An 18,087-nucleotide genomic window follows, 5' to 3' on the forward strand; every position below is an offset into this window, starting at 1 on the left:
AAAATGGCGTCGGCCGAATGGTCTCTAAAACATCTTATCAAAATGGTATCGCTATACCTCACTGATCCCGGCACCCCACTGATTCATGCTATGTATACAATATTGAAAAAAAAAACAGCCGTTGCAACACCCTTAAAAACGGAAATTTTAAATGCCAATTACGGCAATGAAAATAATTATCTCACCCCTCTTTTATTTTTATTCACTTTGTTGTAATTTAGGTGAAATTGCAAAACTATCTTTACTTTTACATTTAATTTCTTATAATAAGAAGAACAGTGTAATAATTTCACGTGCATAAAGATAATAAAAACGAAAAATCGTTATTTTAAGCCCAATCGAACAATATAATTCTTCTCCTGTGGAGATTCTTCAAACCCGGCCTGCTCTTTTTTCTGCGCCCCCACCCTTCATTCCACTGGCCGGCCCTTATCCGCCCTGACTCCGTCGCACCACCACCACGGCTCCCCCTTCAAAAGTTCTACTACAGTTTTTTTGTTTGTTTGTCTGCTGATAATAGCCTAGAATTGCATGATTTGCCTTCGTATTTATTGGCTATACTTGTTCTATTTAGTGTTAATCTTCTCTATTTAATAGATGTTGTGTGCTAACATTGGAATTTTTATCGTAGGACTTTAAAGGTCAATTGTGGTCGTAATTGCGAGCTTGATCGAGAGAAATTGAAACCCAATTGGAAGTTTTCTATGAGCGGAATAAACTACTTTCTTCGTTCCAAAATGAGTGATCTTTTTAAAACTCCGTGTCATTTTAAAATGACAAGTTTTTTTTTTTTTAAAATCACTCATTTTGAAACGGGGAGAGTAACAGAAGTAGTATAAGAGTAAATGAATGAGCTGATTCATTCTGTTAATTAAAATACAGGTACTGATTAAACAAGCACTTTTGTGTATTTTGCTTTAATTGTATATGGTCAAGATATGCTTAGGTATTTACGGGATTCAGAATCCTCTTAATGTGATGATCCCTCGTGTCATTCTTCATGTGACGCAAAACGAGACTCGTCGCGGCCTTATTTCACGACCCAAGCCATTTGTTGCACTACAAGAAAATGCACCAAAGGCGACCTGCTTGCCGATGCAATGCATTTTACGTCAGCAAAAGTAAGCTTTTGCCGATGCAAAAGTTTTTCATGTCGGTAAATGTAAATTTTTTGGCCACGAAAAGAAGTGCGTTGGCAATGTTGTCAGCAAAAGTAAGGTTGGCGGGGAATTTTATCCCGCGAAATATTTGCCGACAAAATTTTTTTCTAGCGATGAAATGGGCATCGGCAAAAGTTGAATATTTTGGCGACGACATTTTTGTGTCGGTGATAGTAACTTTTGGCGACAGAATGTGCATCGCCAAAAGATAAATCTTTCGGCGATGAAATCTTTGTGTCGGTAAAAGTAAAAGTTGAAATTTTTTTTTTTTTGGGCAAAAAAATTGAAGAACACATGGATATCTACTAATTTTTGAAAAAGAAAGTTTGATTTTTTTTTCAAAAAATGTATTTTTTTTGGTCCTAAGTTTGTGGACAAATTTTTTTTTTTGTGAAACAGATGGAGTATATACATTTATGTGTGTGTGTGTTTGTGTTATTTGTATGTATTGACAATATTATGTGGTAAATATAAGGTACGTATATAATCTCGTATTTGTTAGTTTTTATCGATTTTTTGAGAATTATTGCTTCTTCATATGACGAGACAAATATAAAAAGTACAAAATTACGATTAAAATCTAATTTTTTTTTTAATAAAGACAAAGATAAGTCAATAAATTAATTTTTTGGTCTTTATTTAAAAAAATTGGGGTTTAATTTGGTTGTAATTTTTTACTTTTTAAATACCTCTCATCAATGAAGAATCAATAATCCTCAAAAAATCGACAAAAAACTAACTAATGCAAATTTTGTTTGAATAAGGACCAAAAAGCTTTTTTTGGCTTAGTTAAAATGCCAGACGAAACCTAAAAAGATATAAGAGTATGTAATAATGCATCTAGTGTAAAATATTTGTATATATGTACTGCATATGTAAGGATAAAAAAAAGAAATTGATGGAGGGATTCCAAAACGACGTCGTTTTGTGTATCAACACAATTTAGTTTTGGAGCCCCTTCTATCAATTTTTGAAGTTGCCAAAGTCACAATCTTAAAAAAAAACTGTATGTGTAGGTTATATATATTAGATATTGCAATATTACTAATGAAATGTAAGTTGGTGCAGTTGGTAGACATGTGACGTGGAGACTTTGAGGTCTCGAGTTCGAAACGGGGGGCAATCGGAAGCAAACAATTGAATTTGGGGCAAGCGGAAGCCCAACACCAGCAGATGTACATTTTTTTAAAATTGACTTTTGGCGATGCAAAAATCTCGTCGGCAAAAGTGTCACTCTCTTTGATTTAAAATTCCTTTTACCGACGCGATACCATTTGCCGACAGATATGCCGACGCAAACTTGCATCGCTGAAACTATACTTTTGCCACTGAAGGATAATTCAAGTCGGCGAAACCCTTTCCCGATATATCAACGCCGACAGCTTACCGACACAAATTTTTCGTCGGTGAATACCTTTGCCGACGTATATACACTTTTGCCAATGTACTTTGTTGTGTCGTCAAATTTGCATTTTCTTGTAGTGTTGTGCAGATCTTAAAGTGTATAATGTCCATGCAAAAAATCAAGTTGATTGAAGCTCGGTAAAAAATAGGTCGAATCATTTTTGTCCAATGAATTTGATTTTTTTTGCATTACCGTTAATTACATCAAGACTTACAAAATGGAATGTTCATATCGTTAAAATTTTTGTTTAGTAAGGTCAAATACATTGAATCGTAAGTAGTTAAGGACAATTATATTCTAGTATATACTGTATTTAGTAGCAAATTTTACATTTAAAGGGTCGATTATAGAAAATGGCTTTTCAATGTCTACAAATGCCTAGTGATTTTCTGAAATGCCATTTTGTTGACATACTTTTACCTCGTGATCGGATGAGAACAGTCGGCAGTGCCATACTACCAGCTCATTCACGTGGGCGTAACCACCTTAGCCATGATGACGATGATGACATCATCCGAGCGGTTACGCAACCAGATAAAGGATGAGAGCACGTGAGGACGCCAGCTCATTCCTTTGGCGGTTACAAAACCCTAATCTGACGGCAAGGTGACATTAGCCGACGCGTGTCACACACATGTGCATCCTTGGAGGGCAAGCAAAGGATAGCTCTATAAATATCTCTTGATAGCAGCTCTCGAGAGGTACGTCATCTTCTACACTTAAAACCCTAGTCCTTTGCTTTCCTCTCTGCACTATAATTATCCTTGCACCGGAGGGCCATCCCAGAGCCCCTCCGGTGTGGTCTTTAGCCGTGTTCTGTGGTGCAGGTCAGGCGAGGAGACCAAGGACCAGATCCAACCGAACCGAAGGTGCTAGGTGGACGAACCATCAAGATCGGAGCCCCACATGTTATCCGATCAAGGACTTACGAAATTCCATTAAATTGATCTTTTGTATGATTTGATTGAAAAGTAAATCCTACAAAAGGAACCGTTAAATTCATAGAAAGAAGTGAGTAATATTCACGTCTTTTTATGGGGACCTCTTTTTCAAGTGGAGGACTTGAAATTCTAAGCGGATGCGTTAGTTTCACAGTTGAGTGGTTGAAAACTCGAACTTAGTTAAACAATGTTCAAGTATGAGTTCTCATAGTTTTTTTTACTGAGGTTAAACATATTTCTAATACCACAAACACATTAAGACTTGAGTTTCAGGCCCGCCATAAGTACAGTGAGATTCCCTACGAACAATGATATGATGTAATAGGATAATGTTCTCTAACGGAGGTGACGTAATAAACGAGGCTCCCGCTTCCAATCGCTGGGCCGTTTTGCATTTAATGGGCCATCGCCGTCGGCGGGCTACTCCGTTAGCTGTGAAAGAAAGCTAACCCACACCCTTCTAGACTCCCCCTCTACTCTCTTTCTACTGATCTAGTATTCCATCTTGGGAGCTAGAGGCTTAAGATTGGGATCGAAATTAGTCGTTTTCTTTGGGAAATTTTTTTAGTGCCGGGTGGGTACCATGTGGTGTGGTGCCCCCTTAGCTCATCCGAGTCATCAATTGCATTTTTGGACGGGTCGAATTTGGAGAGAGAAAAAAGAGAGAGAACGTGTTGAGATGAAAGAAGAGAGAGGTTTTTTTTATCAAAACCGTCCAAAAGTGCATTAGACGGTCCGAATGTACCGAACAGGTACCACGTGGGATATACCCATCCAGTACCGAAAAATTTCTCGCTTTCTTTGGCTCGTTGAGTTTATCTTTGTGACAACCCATGTATGGTTTTACACCCACATTGGTTGAAGACCAAAGTCTCAATCAATTCTATAAGTAAACCCCACACTTGTGACTTGAGTTATAACTTTTGAGGCCATCTGGTTAGGCCGAAAAGTTGCTAGGGTCCAGTTTGTGTTGTGCTTGGAGTGGATCAAATAGAGCCAAAATACACACACAAACCGGGGCGGAGGATGTCCCAGGCCCTCGACCCTGACTCCTTGAGCGTTCGAGATTTAAAATTTTTATTTTATATATACTTGATTTTAAATATTATTGATAATTATTTGTATATAGTTGCTTATAATCTTAATAATTTTGCTTCGATTTGATAAAAAACTGGTTATTTTACATTTTCATTTCTCAATTTCTTTCATAAATAAAAAATAAGCACGTGACAGTTGAAATAGCCTAAAGAATCAATTCAATGTACAAATGTAATGAATTGAAAAACAAAAATCTTATGATATAATAATTATACGTTCCGATAAAAAATATATGTTTGTTAAGTCGGCCCTCCCGATGACAAAATCCTAGCTCCGCCACTGCACACAAACATGAACACATGAGATATAAGTGGTTCTCCAAAATCGGGTACATCCATGGAGGTAAACAGAGCAATCACACTATAACCGGAGATTTACAAAGAGCTATCTCACTCTCTACACTCACGCACTGTGATTTGTACATTGCTAATACACAGACCTCACATCGCTCAGATCGAGAGATTCAGAATACAGAGCTCAGAGGCGCCCGTTTTATAGGCCAAAAACTACCCCTGTTCCAACCCCGTGCTTTAGACAAAGCATTTACTCCAAATCCACGCCTGGGATCTTCAAAGCACATGGCACAGTGCTAATGAACAGGAGAATGGATAGCTCTCCTTGTAGTGTGCTTGGCAACAGCCAACAGGAGGATGGAGCCAAAAAAGGCCCCCTCAAGTCAACAGTTTGGGTACATTTTTCCAATGCTACTACTATTTGTTTTCCACGTTTAAAATTATAATTGTTTGTTTAGATTATAGGCAATAGTTACAAAATGGAATTTTGATAATGGTTTTTTTTTTTTTTTGAGTGAAGTATATGTGGCCGGATAAATATATCCGATCAATAGAAAAGAAAACACGCGAGGGACAGATAAAAAAAGAGGACAAGGTTGCATTGAACGTCCTATTCATATCAGATTTGGTGAGAATTTTTTTCTAAAATGTCAGCGAATTTACATTAAGTAGATTGTTAGAACGTGTCGTCAATAACACCTCTCAGAACAAAAAGACTATTTTGATCTTCGGTAAATTGATGAGGTGTCTATCATGAGATGTGTATCGAATCAATTACATTACTGCTGTTGAAAGTCACAAACATAAAAAAGAAAAAAGAAAAGAAAAGAAAGTGTATGGACATAATGTGGCATCTCCACGTGATGCCGAACCAGGCAATCGCACGTAAGTTTGTGGCTCACAAATAAAGCTCCGTTTCTTGTCACCTTTAAGTTAGATTTTAATGATTGTCATTATATTAATTATTTGCTTAAAATAAGTTTGCATAATAGTTTATTACAGTATCAATTAAATGCTTAATTAGGTCGCCCTCAATAATTTTATGAAAACACTCTTAAATATGGAAAAATATACAGCTTTAAATAAGGGAAAAAAAACAAATTAGAGCTTAAAATAATCTCTCTTTTTGTTAAATGAACAAAATAAAATAAAATAAAGAAATTGATTTGGCTTCCCTTTCCTCATGCTTAAGGTTCGCAAAATAAGATGGATTGAATCTACTAATCATATTCTGTTAAAAAAAAAAATTCTACTAATCATATCAGCAAGCTTATCGCTGTCGAGCTCTTGTCAATCGTATACCGGCCAACGTACCATTTTTTTACTACCAGAATGGTTGGTACCGGTATCGGTCAATATCTTGGTACCATTTCGGATTTATCCGCAATTAATATTTAAATATATTTGATATATGTTTATCTATCTGCAAAAAAATTCCCAAAGTTGGAATCCTAATATTGTTATGATTTTTAGTCGTATGGGGTGGGAGAAAATCATATATAAGCCCATAAGTTTTTTTTAATTAGTGTACAGCCCACTACTTACGACACAGAAAAAATAAAAAACAAAGTGTCATTTTGTACTGGACGATACTCCGCAATATGTCCAAAATAGTCCGGTATTATTCGGTACAGCTGGTATCGCCCGAAACATCCCGGTGTTCCAAGCGGTACGGATCGTCTAGCTTTATGTTCAATTTAAACTCCGGTACGGTACGTAATAGAATGGGATTAACAACTTTACATTTAAATCTATAAACCCCTTATTTTTTCCCCTGAAGTCACAATTACAATCAAACATTTGCCCTTATTTCACAAACCTTTTTAAAAAATAAGCAGTTTATTTCACATTTTCAAACTCAAAAATTATGTAAATGAATAATAATTTTTTGATTTTTTGCACCGATCAAAAAATATCAATGAGATTTATCAAATAAGATCCATATTGCTAGAAAAATTATTTGCGTAAACACAAATTATTTTTGAGCTTGAAATTGCCTTTTTAAAAAATAAGTACTTATTTTGGATTCCCGAACACATTGGTATCGAGTTATCTAAGTTAGGGGCATTTCCATTGATGAATAAGTTTTAAGAAAAAAATTGTAGCAATTAAGTTGTTAGGTGAGTTCACCTTTTCGATAGTAAATAAGTTGTTGAGAAATATCAAATTATTTTCGATAGTGAACAAAAAATAGATTAGTTTGTGAATAAAATTACTATAGTAAAAAATAAATTTTGTTGACAACTTTTTTGTTAACGAAATTTAAAATGCTACTAAAATTCGTTAATTAGTATAAACGAGATGCAAGAAAACGCCTGTATTTTTTCCGGTTTTTGCTAGTAGAATCACCCCACGTTAAGACGGTAAGTGCCAGCAAACGAGGCGTTCAAAAAAATTGCCAGCAAACTACAGTATACCTCTGATCAAAAAAAAAAAAAAAAAAAACTACAGTATACCTAAGCTTAATACTCCTACTATAAATGATCAAATGTATGGTGCACCAGTTGACGTGGGGCCTCTCGTTGCCTGCTGGCATTTTACGTGTCAAATTTCCATTCCACCACCAAACTCTCTATCCTTCCCTTCTTCCCCAAGAAAGCACTGCATCCGACCCCACCTCTTTCCCGGCCCAATGAGATATTTTTAAGTGTCGAGTGGGTATCAGTTAATGTCCGTTTGACGCATCTGAGCCGTTCATTTTAATTTTGAACTGCTCGAATTTAAAGAGAGAAAAAATGAGGGGAGAGAGTAGTTGAGTGAAAGAAGAGAGATAATTTCAATCTGAACCATTCAACACACTTTTGAACGATTCAAATGAACTATTCGGACATCACATTGTACCCGCCTACTCCCCCGCCCTATATAAAAAACCACTGATGGAAACTCCTTTCTCATTCCCACCTCCTCCTCTTTCCATCCGAGAAACCAAAGTACCCAGTGAAAAAAAGTTCAAAGTTCAAACAGAAACCCCGCCCATGGGCAGCCGTTAGATCATCCATCCATGACAGTACCCATCCGTTCGATTCATTACGGTGCACCAGCACTGCACGGAGACTTCCACCAGTTCCTCCGCCTCCTGTTTCTACTCTCGGCGGCGGCGGCGCCTACCGCCACCGCGCAAATGAGCTCCAATTCTTCTTCCTCGTCGGGCTCCTCTTACACGAACGTCAATCCGTCAATGTCGATCATAATCGTTGTGTTATTCGTCGCCTTCCTGTTCATGCTCTCCTTATCTGTCTACATCCGCTACTGCAACCCCGACGCCGTCAACTCAGGACAATCCCGTCGCGGCGCCGCCGCACGACAGCGGCAGTCACGACAGCGGCAGTCGAAGCCGGGCCTGGATCCCGAAGTAATCGAGTCGTTCCCGATCTTTCAGTACTCCGACGTGAAGGATCCCAAATTCGGCAAGGGAGGAGGAACGCTAGAATGCGCCGTGTGCATAGCCGAGTTCGAAAACGACGACGCTTTGAGACTGTTGCCGAAGTGCGACCACGTTTTTCACCCCGAGTGTATTGACGCCTGGTTGGCCTCCCACTCCACGTGCCCAGTCTGTCGCGCAAACCTCGCCCCGAGTCAGAACGAACTCGGGCGAGGCACCGAGTTGCCTCAGTCGAATGACTCGGATGGAGCAGAAAATCAAAGTCAAAGTCGAAGTCAAAATCAAGATGAGACGCAGATTTCGGTAGACGTTGAGGAAGGTGGGAACAGAGGGGTGCAAGAGGTGTGTGAAACGCCGAAGAGGAAGTTACCGAAGTCATACTCGACGGGTCACTCACTGAGTCAACCAGGAGAGAATTTGGAGAGGTACACGTTGAGATTACCGGTTGAGTTGAGGAGGGAAATGATGAGTCGGTCCAGTGGGAGTTTAAAACGGACGATCAGCTGCGTCGTCGTTTTGCCGACGGAAGCAAGTTGGAGGAGAGGAGGAGGGGAAGGGAGTAGTAGTAGGTGCCGGTCGGACTGTAATTGGCGGTCGGACCGGTGGGTATTTTCGATGACGCCGCTGTTTTTTTCGATGGCGCATTCGGTTGCGTCGCCAAAGGTGGGGTCCGAAGGGGATTTAACGGCGGTTGGGGGGTTTAACAGGTCTTTTTTGACGAATGTGAGGACGCCGTTTGATTGTCTTGCGGTGAAGAGTGACGGAGTTGGGCAAACGTCAACCCGGCCACCTGTTTAATGTATTATAGTACTATTCTCTATTTGATCTTTGTGATTTTATTGTATTGGCATAATGCCTCCGGGCTGCAACGCACTGGTTGAGTCAAAAAAAACGCACAGACGAATATGCATTTTCAAGATCGCAACATGGGTCTATAACTTAGATAGGTGTATGAAATTGTTATTTTTGCGCTAATTGATGCGATAAAAATAGGAACTCTCCAGTATGTTTGATTTTTGTTAACCGCATTACAAACATTGTATTATAATGTGAGTATCCTCCCCGTTGAAAAAAAGAGGACCAAGTAATATCAAACCAAATTAAGTTCATGATTTATAAAAATAAGATAATGCACTTTTTACATGTCTTTTTTTTTTTTTATGTAATAGTCAAACAAAATTTTCATTCATCACAAGACAAAAAAAAAAATGAAACCGGTAGTAAAGAAAAGTATTGAGAGGGTCTCAGATAGTGCACAATACTCTCTTACTATTACTCTTCGCAAATTCTCAACCCAGAAATCAGCCCCCAAGCAACATTCAAATCAAACCCTAAACTGAGTTGAGAATTGATATTTTTCATAACCAATCATGAATGGAGTGCAATACATACGATGTTAGAACCGCAAAAATTTCATTTCAAATCAATTCATTCCTCTCCACCCCATCCATTATGAGGGACTCCGAGTTCCAGCAGTGAGATGAAATCATTGTAGTTCGCAGCCCCCAAAACGACATTTGTTTCGGGGTTTTTAGCCAATTCAGAGAAGCAACAAAACTATGCCGTTTTGAAATAAGAAAACTGCAGTTCACAGCCCCAAAACGACGTCATTTTGGGCCATTTTGGCCTTTAACAGAACTCCCAAAATTGCTCTCAATAAAAAAAGGGACTCCGCTCGCTAAATTCAACCAAATCTCACAACTTTCTCATAAGCTGTGATAATTGCTCCTAAACCATAATAATGCCAACAATTATATATTACCAACAGATTAAAAATGTCAAAATACATCATGTTTCACCACCAACAAATTGATAAAATGTCAAAATACACCATTTTTCACCACCAACAAATTGATACGTTTCATCACTTTTCAGTCGAATATTTTTCAACAAAGACGGCATGTTCCCTCTTCAAAAACCAACTCGAATGCATCTCCCTCTTCATTCACATTCTAGTTTTGTCGGGATTGGTGCAAAGCACTAATCAACTCAAAAAAAATAATCATCTTGCAAGAATGTCTCATCTCCCGTCACCTGAAAGAAATAAGAAGAAGATAAGTTGAAGCAAATAAAACAGAATGAAATTATACTACAAACCAAGAATGTATTATAGGTGTCTTACACACCTAAAAAATTTGTGGATGGAATGTTGTTTGGGAAGACAAATTAGATTCGCAATTGATCATTTCGGGCACATAGGGCATTGGAACATCCTAATTCACAAGAAAATCAACAGCATATTCTTACAGAATGTAAAAAACAAGAACTTGAAATAAAGTAGTTAAGCATTATTTGTTAATACCTAATAAAGACTAGTAGGTGTGGCAGTAACTTTTTTCCTCTTTTCATTCTTCTCATACCAAGGTTTCAAACGCTTACCCTTCCGTTTGTTAACTCCAGCTTTCTTCTTCAAACCATTGACTCCTCGAAAGCTAGGATCAATCACCTCTAACTGTTCAATTCTCTCATCAATAGAGTCTCCCACCTCAAGCAACATTTTATCCACTTTGGCACACATGTCCTCCACTCCGGTGGCTACGAACAGCTTTCAATTTACACGATCGAGCACACAATTTTATCATTTTAGGACAAAGAATCCTATAACGCGCTGTTTTTGCCAAAAAAAAAACCCTTTCCCAAGGCTCTTACCAATATAGTATAAGAATAAATGTAACTAAAAGTATAAAATAATACCCTCTTGTTTGGCCACTCTTACAGGAAATCATCAAATTCTTTATCATTCGTCTCTCTATATTTTATTTTGACTTTCAATAGAAAATGATTTTCTGGATCCAATATCTTTTCTGGAATTTCAACCCAAAAGACAAAGTTCATTCTGAGAACCAAAAGGATACACTATATCAATATACAAAATGGTAAAGCACGGATCGGGGCTAGCTTGTCCCCTATACTAGTAGATGAACTCAGTATTGACAAATAATATTAGTATAAATCTATGCCAGTAAGACAACTCAACAGGTTCATATTTTGTGTGAGGAAAAATTATACTAATGACCACCGAAACTGAAAGAATGCAGATAGAATCTTACCGGTTCAGAGAGGTAGGAGGTGCACCATCAATGGTTGTGGGCAGCGTCGGTGGTGCGCCATCAACGATTGTGGGCGGCAACGGAGGTGACGAAGCGGTGTTTGTATTCGTGTGGGAATCTGTAAATATCGTATGACCTGATCTGTATTCCGATGATAATACTCCGATGATAATACGTAAATGTCATATAACTTTTTTAAATGAATTTACTTCTTTTGTTAACAAAAAGAAACTTCCGCTGCACGAATGACGGATGGGTACATTAAAGCTCGTACCATATATATCCATCAACAAAAAGAGTACTATACAAATCATATCCAACTATTATTCTAACTTAATAAGTATGTCACGAGATGCCACATATGACGTGATGTATAATAAAAGAAAAAGAGTAAAACTTCAAAGCACAGTCAATGCCACTCTCATTTCCAATAGGAAAAAGCAAATACCAACTCCTTTTTGAAAGGATAAATACCAACTCCTTAAATTCTCAATGCTTTTAAGCAAAGAATTACCTTCAAATTGAGAGAAAATCCACACTTTTGGTACAATAATTAACCAATCTCTATCACCACCAAAGCCATTTTTATTCTCAGAAACCTGAGATAGAATAATAACAAAATCAATAAAGATATCAAAAACTGAAAGTAACAATTCGATCACTAAAGATAGATACACTACTTTGTTACACTACATCTCATGTGAGGTCTATTTCGAGTCTCACAAAAATTCAAAAAAATACCCATAAAATTTAAAATAATGCTTTATGGGGTTCTGTAAAAAATTAACTCCAACGGATTTTGGTAAATATTACTTCAGGATTCGTAGAGGTGAAACTGCTCAACTGCGCAGTTTTGCTCCTACAAATTCATAAATAATACTTACCGATATCTATTGGAGCTAATTTTTTACAAAGCCTAGCAAAATAAATATTTTAAAATTTATGATTATTTTTTTGAATTTTTATTGAATCCGGAATAGACCCTACATAAAATATAGTGTAACATGTAGTGTATGCATCATTTTCTTTCATTTCCTCCAATTTGGCTCATTTCCATATGCTGATGTTATCATTTTGGGGTAATCCCGCAGCAACCAAAAAGTGCTTGTCATGGAATGGCTGAACCGGGTCAAGATCTAGCAAGAACAAATAACAAAATATATAACCGGCTTTGTATTTTACAGGTATTAATTCATGCCATGTAATGAATTGAGAAGTATATACCAAACCAATTTTTTAAACTTTTAAAAAAAAAAAAACTGATTCTTTCCCTCCGACTGTGACTTGTCGTTAATATGACGATAAAACTCTTTTGAAACGCAAATCAATATATATATATATATACACACACACATTCATCTCCACATAGATTCAATGTATCCTATTCATTTATGACTTTTCTCCTACAAAAATTACATAAAGTAAGTTTCTCAAAGATGGCTGCTTTTATTAGTTTGGATGTGATATTCGTTATATTATCAATAAAGATTTCTATCATTTCGACAAAAAATAAAAAAATCCTCAGTATTGCTTGGTCTACCTAACTTTTTTTAAGTATGATATGAAACCACAAAAAGAAGATGATCAGATTGAGATGCCTGAATGCCTAAAATTAATGAGCAGTATGTTGGTTCTTCGTTAGCACAAAACGACAATAGAAACAAAATCAAAATGCAAAAAGAACTGAAGCCGTTCATTTTTCTTTCATGTTTCGTTATCATGGACCGTATCAAGCCTCAATGACTAATCGAGAAACCTACAACCGCCAACCCATAGGGTCTCAATTCTGCACCGACAGGCATATGAGGCTCACTCCGAGTCTCGCACAGATGATCCCAGTCGTTCAATAAATTGAAAAAAAATGGGCTCGTCAAAAATCAGTTCGATCCGATATGTGTAGATACTCGATCCAATTTTTCTATTTTTTCCTATTTTTCAAAAATGGAAAGATTGAATCAAACACCTAAACATATCGGATTAAGCTAATTTTTTACGAGCCTAATTAATTTTTTTTAAATTGTTGAATGACTTAAATTATCCGTGCTGAATTCAGAGTAAGCCCACGTGCCCAACTATGCAGAATCGGGACAGATGGGTTGGTGGCTGTAGTAAGCTCCATGTCTAATGTGTAGGAGAGGAGTCAGGTTGTGGCCCTCGTGGGGGCCTCTTGATGCCCGGTGGCATTAGCCAACAAGTTTGATTTAATTTAACATTAATCAACATTAAAAGGCTAACGTGTCGAATTTCCCTTCTCTAATCGTCACTGCTTCCATCCTCTGATGGCCACCAAGATCCACCCGTTCCTTCCGCCCCAAGCCATCTCTCCCCGGATCCGACCCCACCTCTCTGCCTCCTTATAGGAAAATTTTTTAGTGTCAAGCGGGTACCACGTTGTGCTCGCTCGAGCATCTGAATCGTCTATTATGTATTTGAATAGTTCAGATTTGGAGAGAAAAAAATGAGAAAGAAAGTATTGAAGTGAAAGAAGAGAGAATGTTGCAATCTGAGCCTTTTAAAAATATATCGAACAGGTCAAATACACCAAACGGATACCATGTAAGACATACTTGTTCGGCACTGAAAAATCACTCCTCCATGTATAAAACCACTGACACAAAACTCTTTTCTCTCTCATTCCCCACCACCTCCTTCTCTCTCCACACGAGAAAACAAATTTGAAATTCCTCACTGCAAAAACCCAAGTTCAAACACAAACCCCGGGGCATGCGCAGCCGTTAGACCATCCCCCCATGACGAATCCCTGCCGTTCAATTACCGCAACTAGCCCAGCAGTACTCCTGTCACTGCTTCTCTCGGCGGCAGCTGCTGTGCCTACCGCAGCCGCGCAAATGACCACAGATTCTTCTTTGTCGTCGGAATCCTCTTACTCGAACGTCAATCCGTCAATGGCGGTTCTCATTCTGGTGTTGTTCCTCGCCTTCTTTTTCATGGGCTTTTTGTCTTTCTTCATCCGCTACTGCAACCCCGAAAACTCAGGAGACTCAGGCCTAGCCACCGCCGGACGTCAGAGGCGGGTCAAGCCCGGCCTCGATAAGGAAGTGATCGATTCGTTTCCAATTTTCCAGTACTCCGATGTGAGAGATCTCAAATTCGGGAAAGGAGAAGCGACGCTAGAATGCGCCGTGTGCATAGCCGAATTCGAAAACGACGACGCTCTGAGATTGCTGCCGAAATGCGACCACGTTTTTCACCCCGAGTGTATTGACGCCTGGTTGGCCTCTCACTCCACGTGCCCCGTCTGTCGCGCGAACCTCGCCCCGAGTCCGGAAGAACTCGGACAAGTAACCGAGTCGACTCAGTCAAGTGACTCGGATGGAGCACAAAATCAAAATCAAGACGAGACACAGATAGCGGTTGACGCTGAGGAAGGCGGAAACAGAGAGGAACAGGCGAGTGAATTGCCGAAGCGGAAGATACCGAGGTCGTACTCAACGGGTCACTCACTGAGCCAACCAGGGGAGAATTTGGAGAGGTACACGTTGAGATTACCGGTGGAATTGAGGAGGGAAATGATGAGTCGTCGGTCCGGTGGAAGCTTGAAACGGACGATTAGCTGCGTTGTCGTTTTGCCGATGTCGGAAGGGAGCTCGAGAAGAGGAGGAGGAGGAGGAGGAGGGGAAGGAAGTAGTAGCAGGGGCCGGTCGGACCGGTGGGTTTTTTCGATGACGCCGCCGTTTTTATCGAGGGCGCCTTTTGTTGCATCGCCGAAGGTGGGGTTTGAAGGGGATTTAACGGCGGTGGTGGGGTCTAACAGGTCATTTTTGGCGAATGTGAGGGCGCCGTTTGATTGTGTTGCCGTGAAGAGTGACGGAGTTGGGCAAACGTCGACCCGGCCACCGGTGTGATTTCATACTATTCTTTCTTTATTATTATTTTTTTAACGGCAATTTAGTTGTATTGCCAGCGTAGCGTTAGCTACTGTATTCAATTACTAATTGTTTTAATGTAAGCTGAGTTTCGTGTAATTAATTCAAATGGGAAAAAAAGTGCAATTAATATCAAGGTTAGGTGTACTCCTTGTTTCGCTAAATTTTTTATTTTTTAAATATTTATTTTTTAATTTACGAGATAGGTTATTTTTTTACATTATATAACTTTTAATTCAAAAAATAAGTTTAATTAGTAGAACACATCCTTAGTTGGTTTAATATAAGCTGAGTTTGTTAATGTTGCTCTGGCAATACATTGGCCGTGTATTTCCTTTTTGTCATTTCTCAATTTCTTTAAAAAAAAAAATTAATTAGTTTTGGTAGTATTGGATGGGATTTTTGGCAAAATTAGACTGTATTCAATGTCGGAACTAGATTGGGCCATAAAATTATAGAGGTGATGGTTACTTGAAGCTAGCCGAGTTAATTAGATGAACAGCAATAGATGGAGCTAGTTCAATTTCCACCTTGGACACATTCCTTTGTTTTAAGTAAGAACTTTAGGCCATGAAGATAGAGAGGCCACAATTCGGCCGCCATGCTAGACATAGAGCCTAACACATATATAGGGACTTGGATTGAAAAGTCAAATAATAACTTAAATTTTGTCTTTATTCAAAAAATTTACATTTGTTTTTTTTTCATCAATTTTTTTTTTGATTTATTGATTCGTTTCGGTGAGAGAAATTGGAAAAGTATAAATTTTTTATCAAAACTCATAATTTTTTTAAAAAAGAAAAATAAATAAATTGTCTTCTTGACTTTTTTTTTTTGTATTTATTCAAAAAATTACTATGAGTTTCGATCAATTTTTTTTACTTTTTCGATTCCTCTTGTCAAGACGAATGAATAAGTCACAAAAATTTGACGCAAAACAAGCAAATGCCAAAAAATATTTAAATAAAAACAAAAAAAATAAGTTATTTAACTTTTCAATCTAAACCCACTATACTCTATAGAAGCACCTTTTTTATGGCTCCAAATTCATTGTAAGAGTTCATTGTAAGAGTCAACAAAAGAACCATGCCTTAGTTTCTTGGGCAAAGCAGAGGCTAAGATTCAATTAGAAACGAACTAGAAAAATAAAGGCTAGTTCGTTGCTCGTTGCACTTTGTGGCGGGCATGGCTTGGCGGAGGGATCTATACGGTGACCACGTCATACTGGCCAGTCAGGCCTGTGAATTTAAGGGATTGTATGGATCGGCGGTGCACAGTGTCCACCATCCCTCTGTCGACCCGTATAGCCGAACCAAGACCGTTCATCAATGGAGGAACCATGGACCTAGATATGGGATAGTTGGTTATGACTCCCAGTTCGGCGGCCTCCCGCCGGACCAACTAGTGACTCTACAGAAGTCTGAGTACAGCCGGGCAAATTCGATCGGCAGAATCGACAGCTGCCGAGCTACCCCTGCTCCCTAACTTGAAGAAGAAGTTAGGAAGAGTCGGGTAGTCATGGCAGGTGGCGTGGCACCGTTTTCGCTATTGCAGGAACGGATCGTGGAGATTGAAACAGATCTTGGATTGCAGAGCCTGATTCAGCGCCACGATTGGCGGACCAATCATCGAGCGCGTGGAGTAAACGCGTGGTTTGATCTCCACACTACCTTTGCCTATAAAAAAAAGTATCCCCCTTTAGAGTAAGGTATTGAATTCTTCCTCTCCAAAAACCCTAAATGCTATCTACAGAGCCTCTCTTCCCTCTTACTGACTTAATCATCAGAGTGTCTATTCAGGGCTCTCCACGATTCGGGTTTGGGTACTAACGCGGATGTCACTTGTGCAAGACTCAACCACTTCCAGAATATATTAATCTAGCCACCTTTCCATCCAAGGTTCGTTCGGAGAAAGCTCAGCACCACACACTTTAAAGCTTGACATGGAATATAAGTGTGTTCACCCTTTCAAGTCAATTTTGGCTTTGCCCAGTGTGGCATTGCACAAAATAAAGCAATTAAGACCCGTTCCGCTTAACTTTTTTTAAAAGTTAACATTTTGTTTTTATTTAAATTTTTTTCGCGCTTGTTCGTTTTGCGCCAATTTTTTTGACTTTCCGACCGAGACGAATCAGAAAAGTAAATTTTTTTTAGTTTTACCCAAATAGTTTGATCAAGGACCACTTTTAAGCTCAACAAGTCCTTATACAAAATATTTGGGTAAAAGTAAATTTTTTTTACTTTTCCGATTCGGTTGAGACGAATCAAAAAGTAAAAAAAAAATTGATGCAAAACTAAAAAGTTAGGAAAAAACTCAAAAAACCCAGAGAAACTCAGCCTAAGACTCCGTTTGTTTTGATGTAAAATATTTTTTTAGAAAACAAACTAGCTTTAAACTTTTATTTTTCGGTGTTTGGTTGGGATATGAAAAATAAATTTAGAAAAAAATTCAAACACGGACAAAACAAGAAAAAACTCAAAAAGCCCAGAGAAACTCAGCCTAAGACTCCGTTTGTTTTGATGTAAAATATTTTTTCAGAAAACAAACTAGCTTTAAACTTTTATTTTTCGGTGTTTGGTTGAGATATGAAAAATATTTTTAGAAATTGACAAAATAGTGTAGAGAAGGGGGGGGGGGGGGGGGGGGGGGGGGGGGGGGGGGAGATTGAACATGGGTTAGGATGGAAGATCAAGGAAATAAAGCAATGATAACTGCAGTAGAAGGCAGTAGGTTCATTTCAGAAAATAACTTACAGAAGATTTTAAGATAATTATTTCAATCCAATTAATGAAAAATATTTTACATGTAAAATGTTTTCTTCATTTTTTATACAATCAAACACCGAAAAATAGGTAAAATATTTTACTGAAA

The 18,087-nt window shown here is 38.3% G+C and overlaps 2 protein-coding genes and 1 long non-coding RNA gene across 3 annotated transcripts; 2 read left to right on the forward strand and 1 right to left on the reverse strand.

The window, feature by feature from the left end:
• The first annotated feature begins 7,796 nt into the window (after positions 1–7,796).
• Positions 7,797–9,196, forward strand: LOC131302374 (E3 ubiquitin-protein ligase ATL31-like). The gene has a single exon (XM_058328949.1). The coding sequence runs from the start codon at positions 7,899–7,901 to the stop codon at positions 9,075–9,077; it is 1,179 nt and encodes a 392-aa protein (XP_058184932.1). The 5' UTR covers positions 7,797–7,898; the 3' UTR covers positions 9,078–9,196.
• A 951-nt stretch (positions 9,197–10,147) lies between these two features.
• Positions 10,148–10,787, reverse strand: LOC131302376 (uncharacterized). The gene is made up of 3 exons (XR_009191719.1): positions 10,582–10,787; positions 10,406–10,492; positions 10,148–10,313 (listed from the first exon to the last, which is right to left on the reverse strand). It is a non-coding gene; the product is annotated as an uncharacterized LOC131302376 (long non-coding RNA).
• A 3,150-nt stretch (positions 10,788–13,937) lies between these two features.
• Positions 13,938–15,350, forward strand: LOC131302375 (E3 ubiquitin-protein ligase ATL6-like). The gene has a single exon (XM_058328950.1). The coding sequence runs from the start codon at positions 14,080–14,082 to the stop codon at positions 15,193–15,195; it is 1,116 nt and encodes a 371-aa protein (XP_058184933.1). The 5' UTR covers positions 13,938–14,079; the 3' UTR covers positions 15,196–15,350.
• Positions 15,351–18,087: the final 2,737 nt, after the last annotated feature.

This window comes from Rhododendron vialii, chromosome 10a (assembly GCF_030253575.1).
Source record: "Rhododendron vialii isolate Sample 1 chromosome 10a, ASM3025357v1".
In the NCBI taxonomy this organism is placed as follows: Eukaryota; Viridiplantae; Streptophyta; class Magnoliopsida; order Ericales; family Ericaceae; genus Rhododendron; species Rhododendron vialii.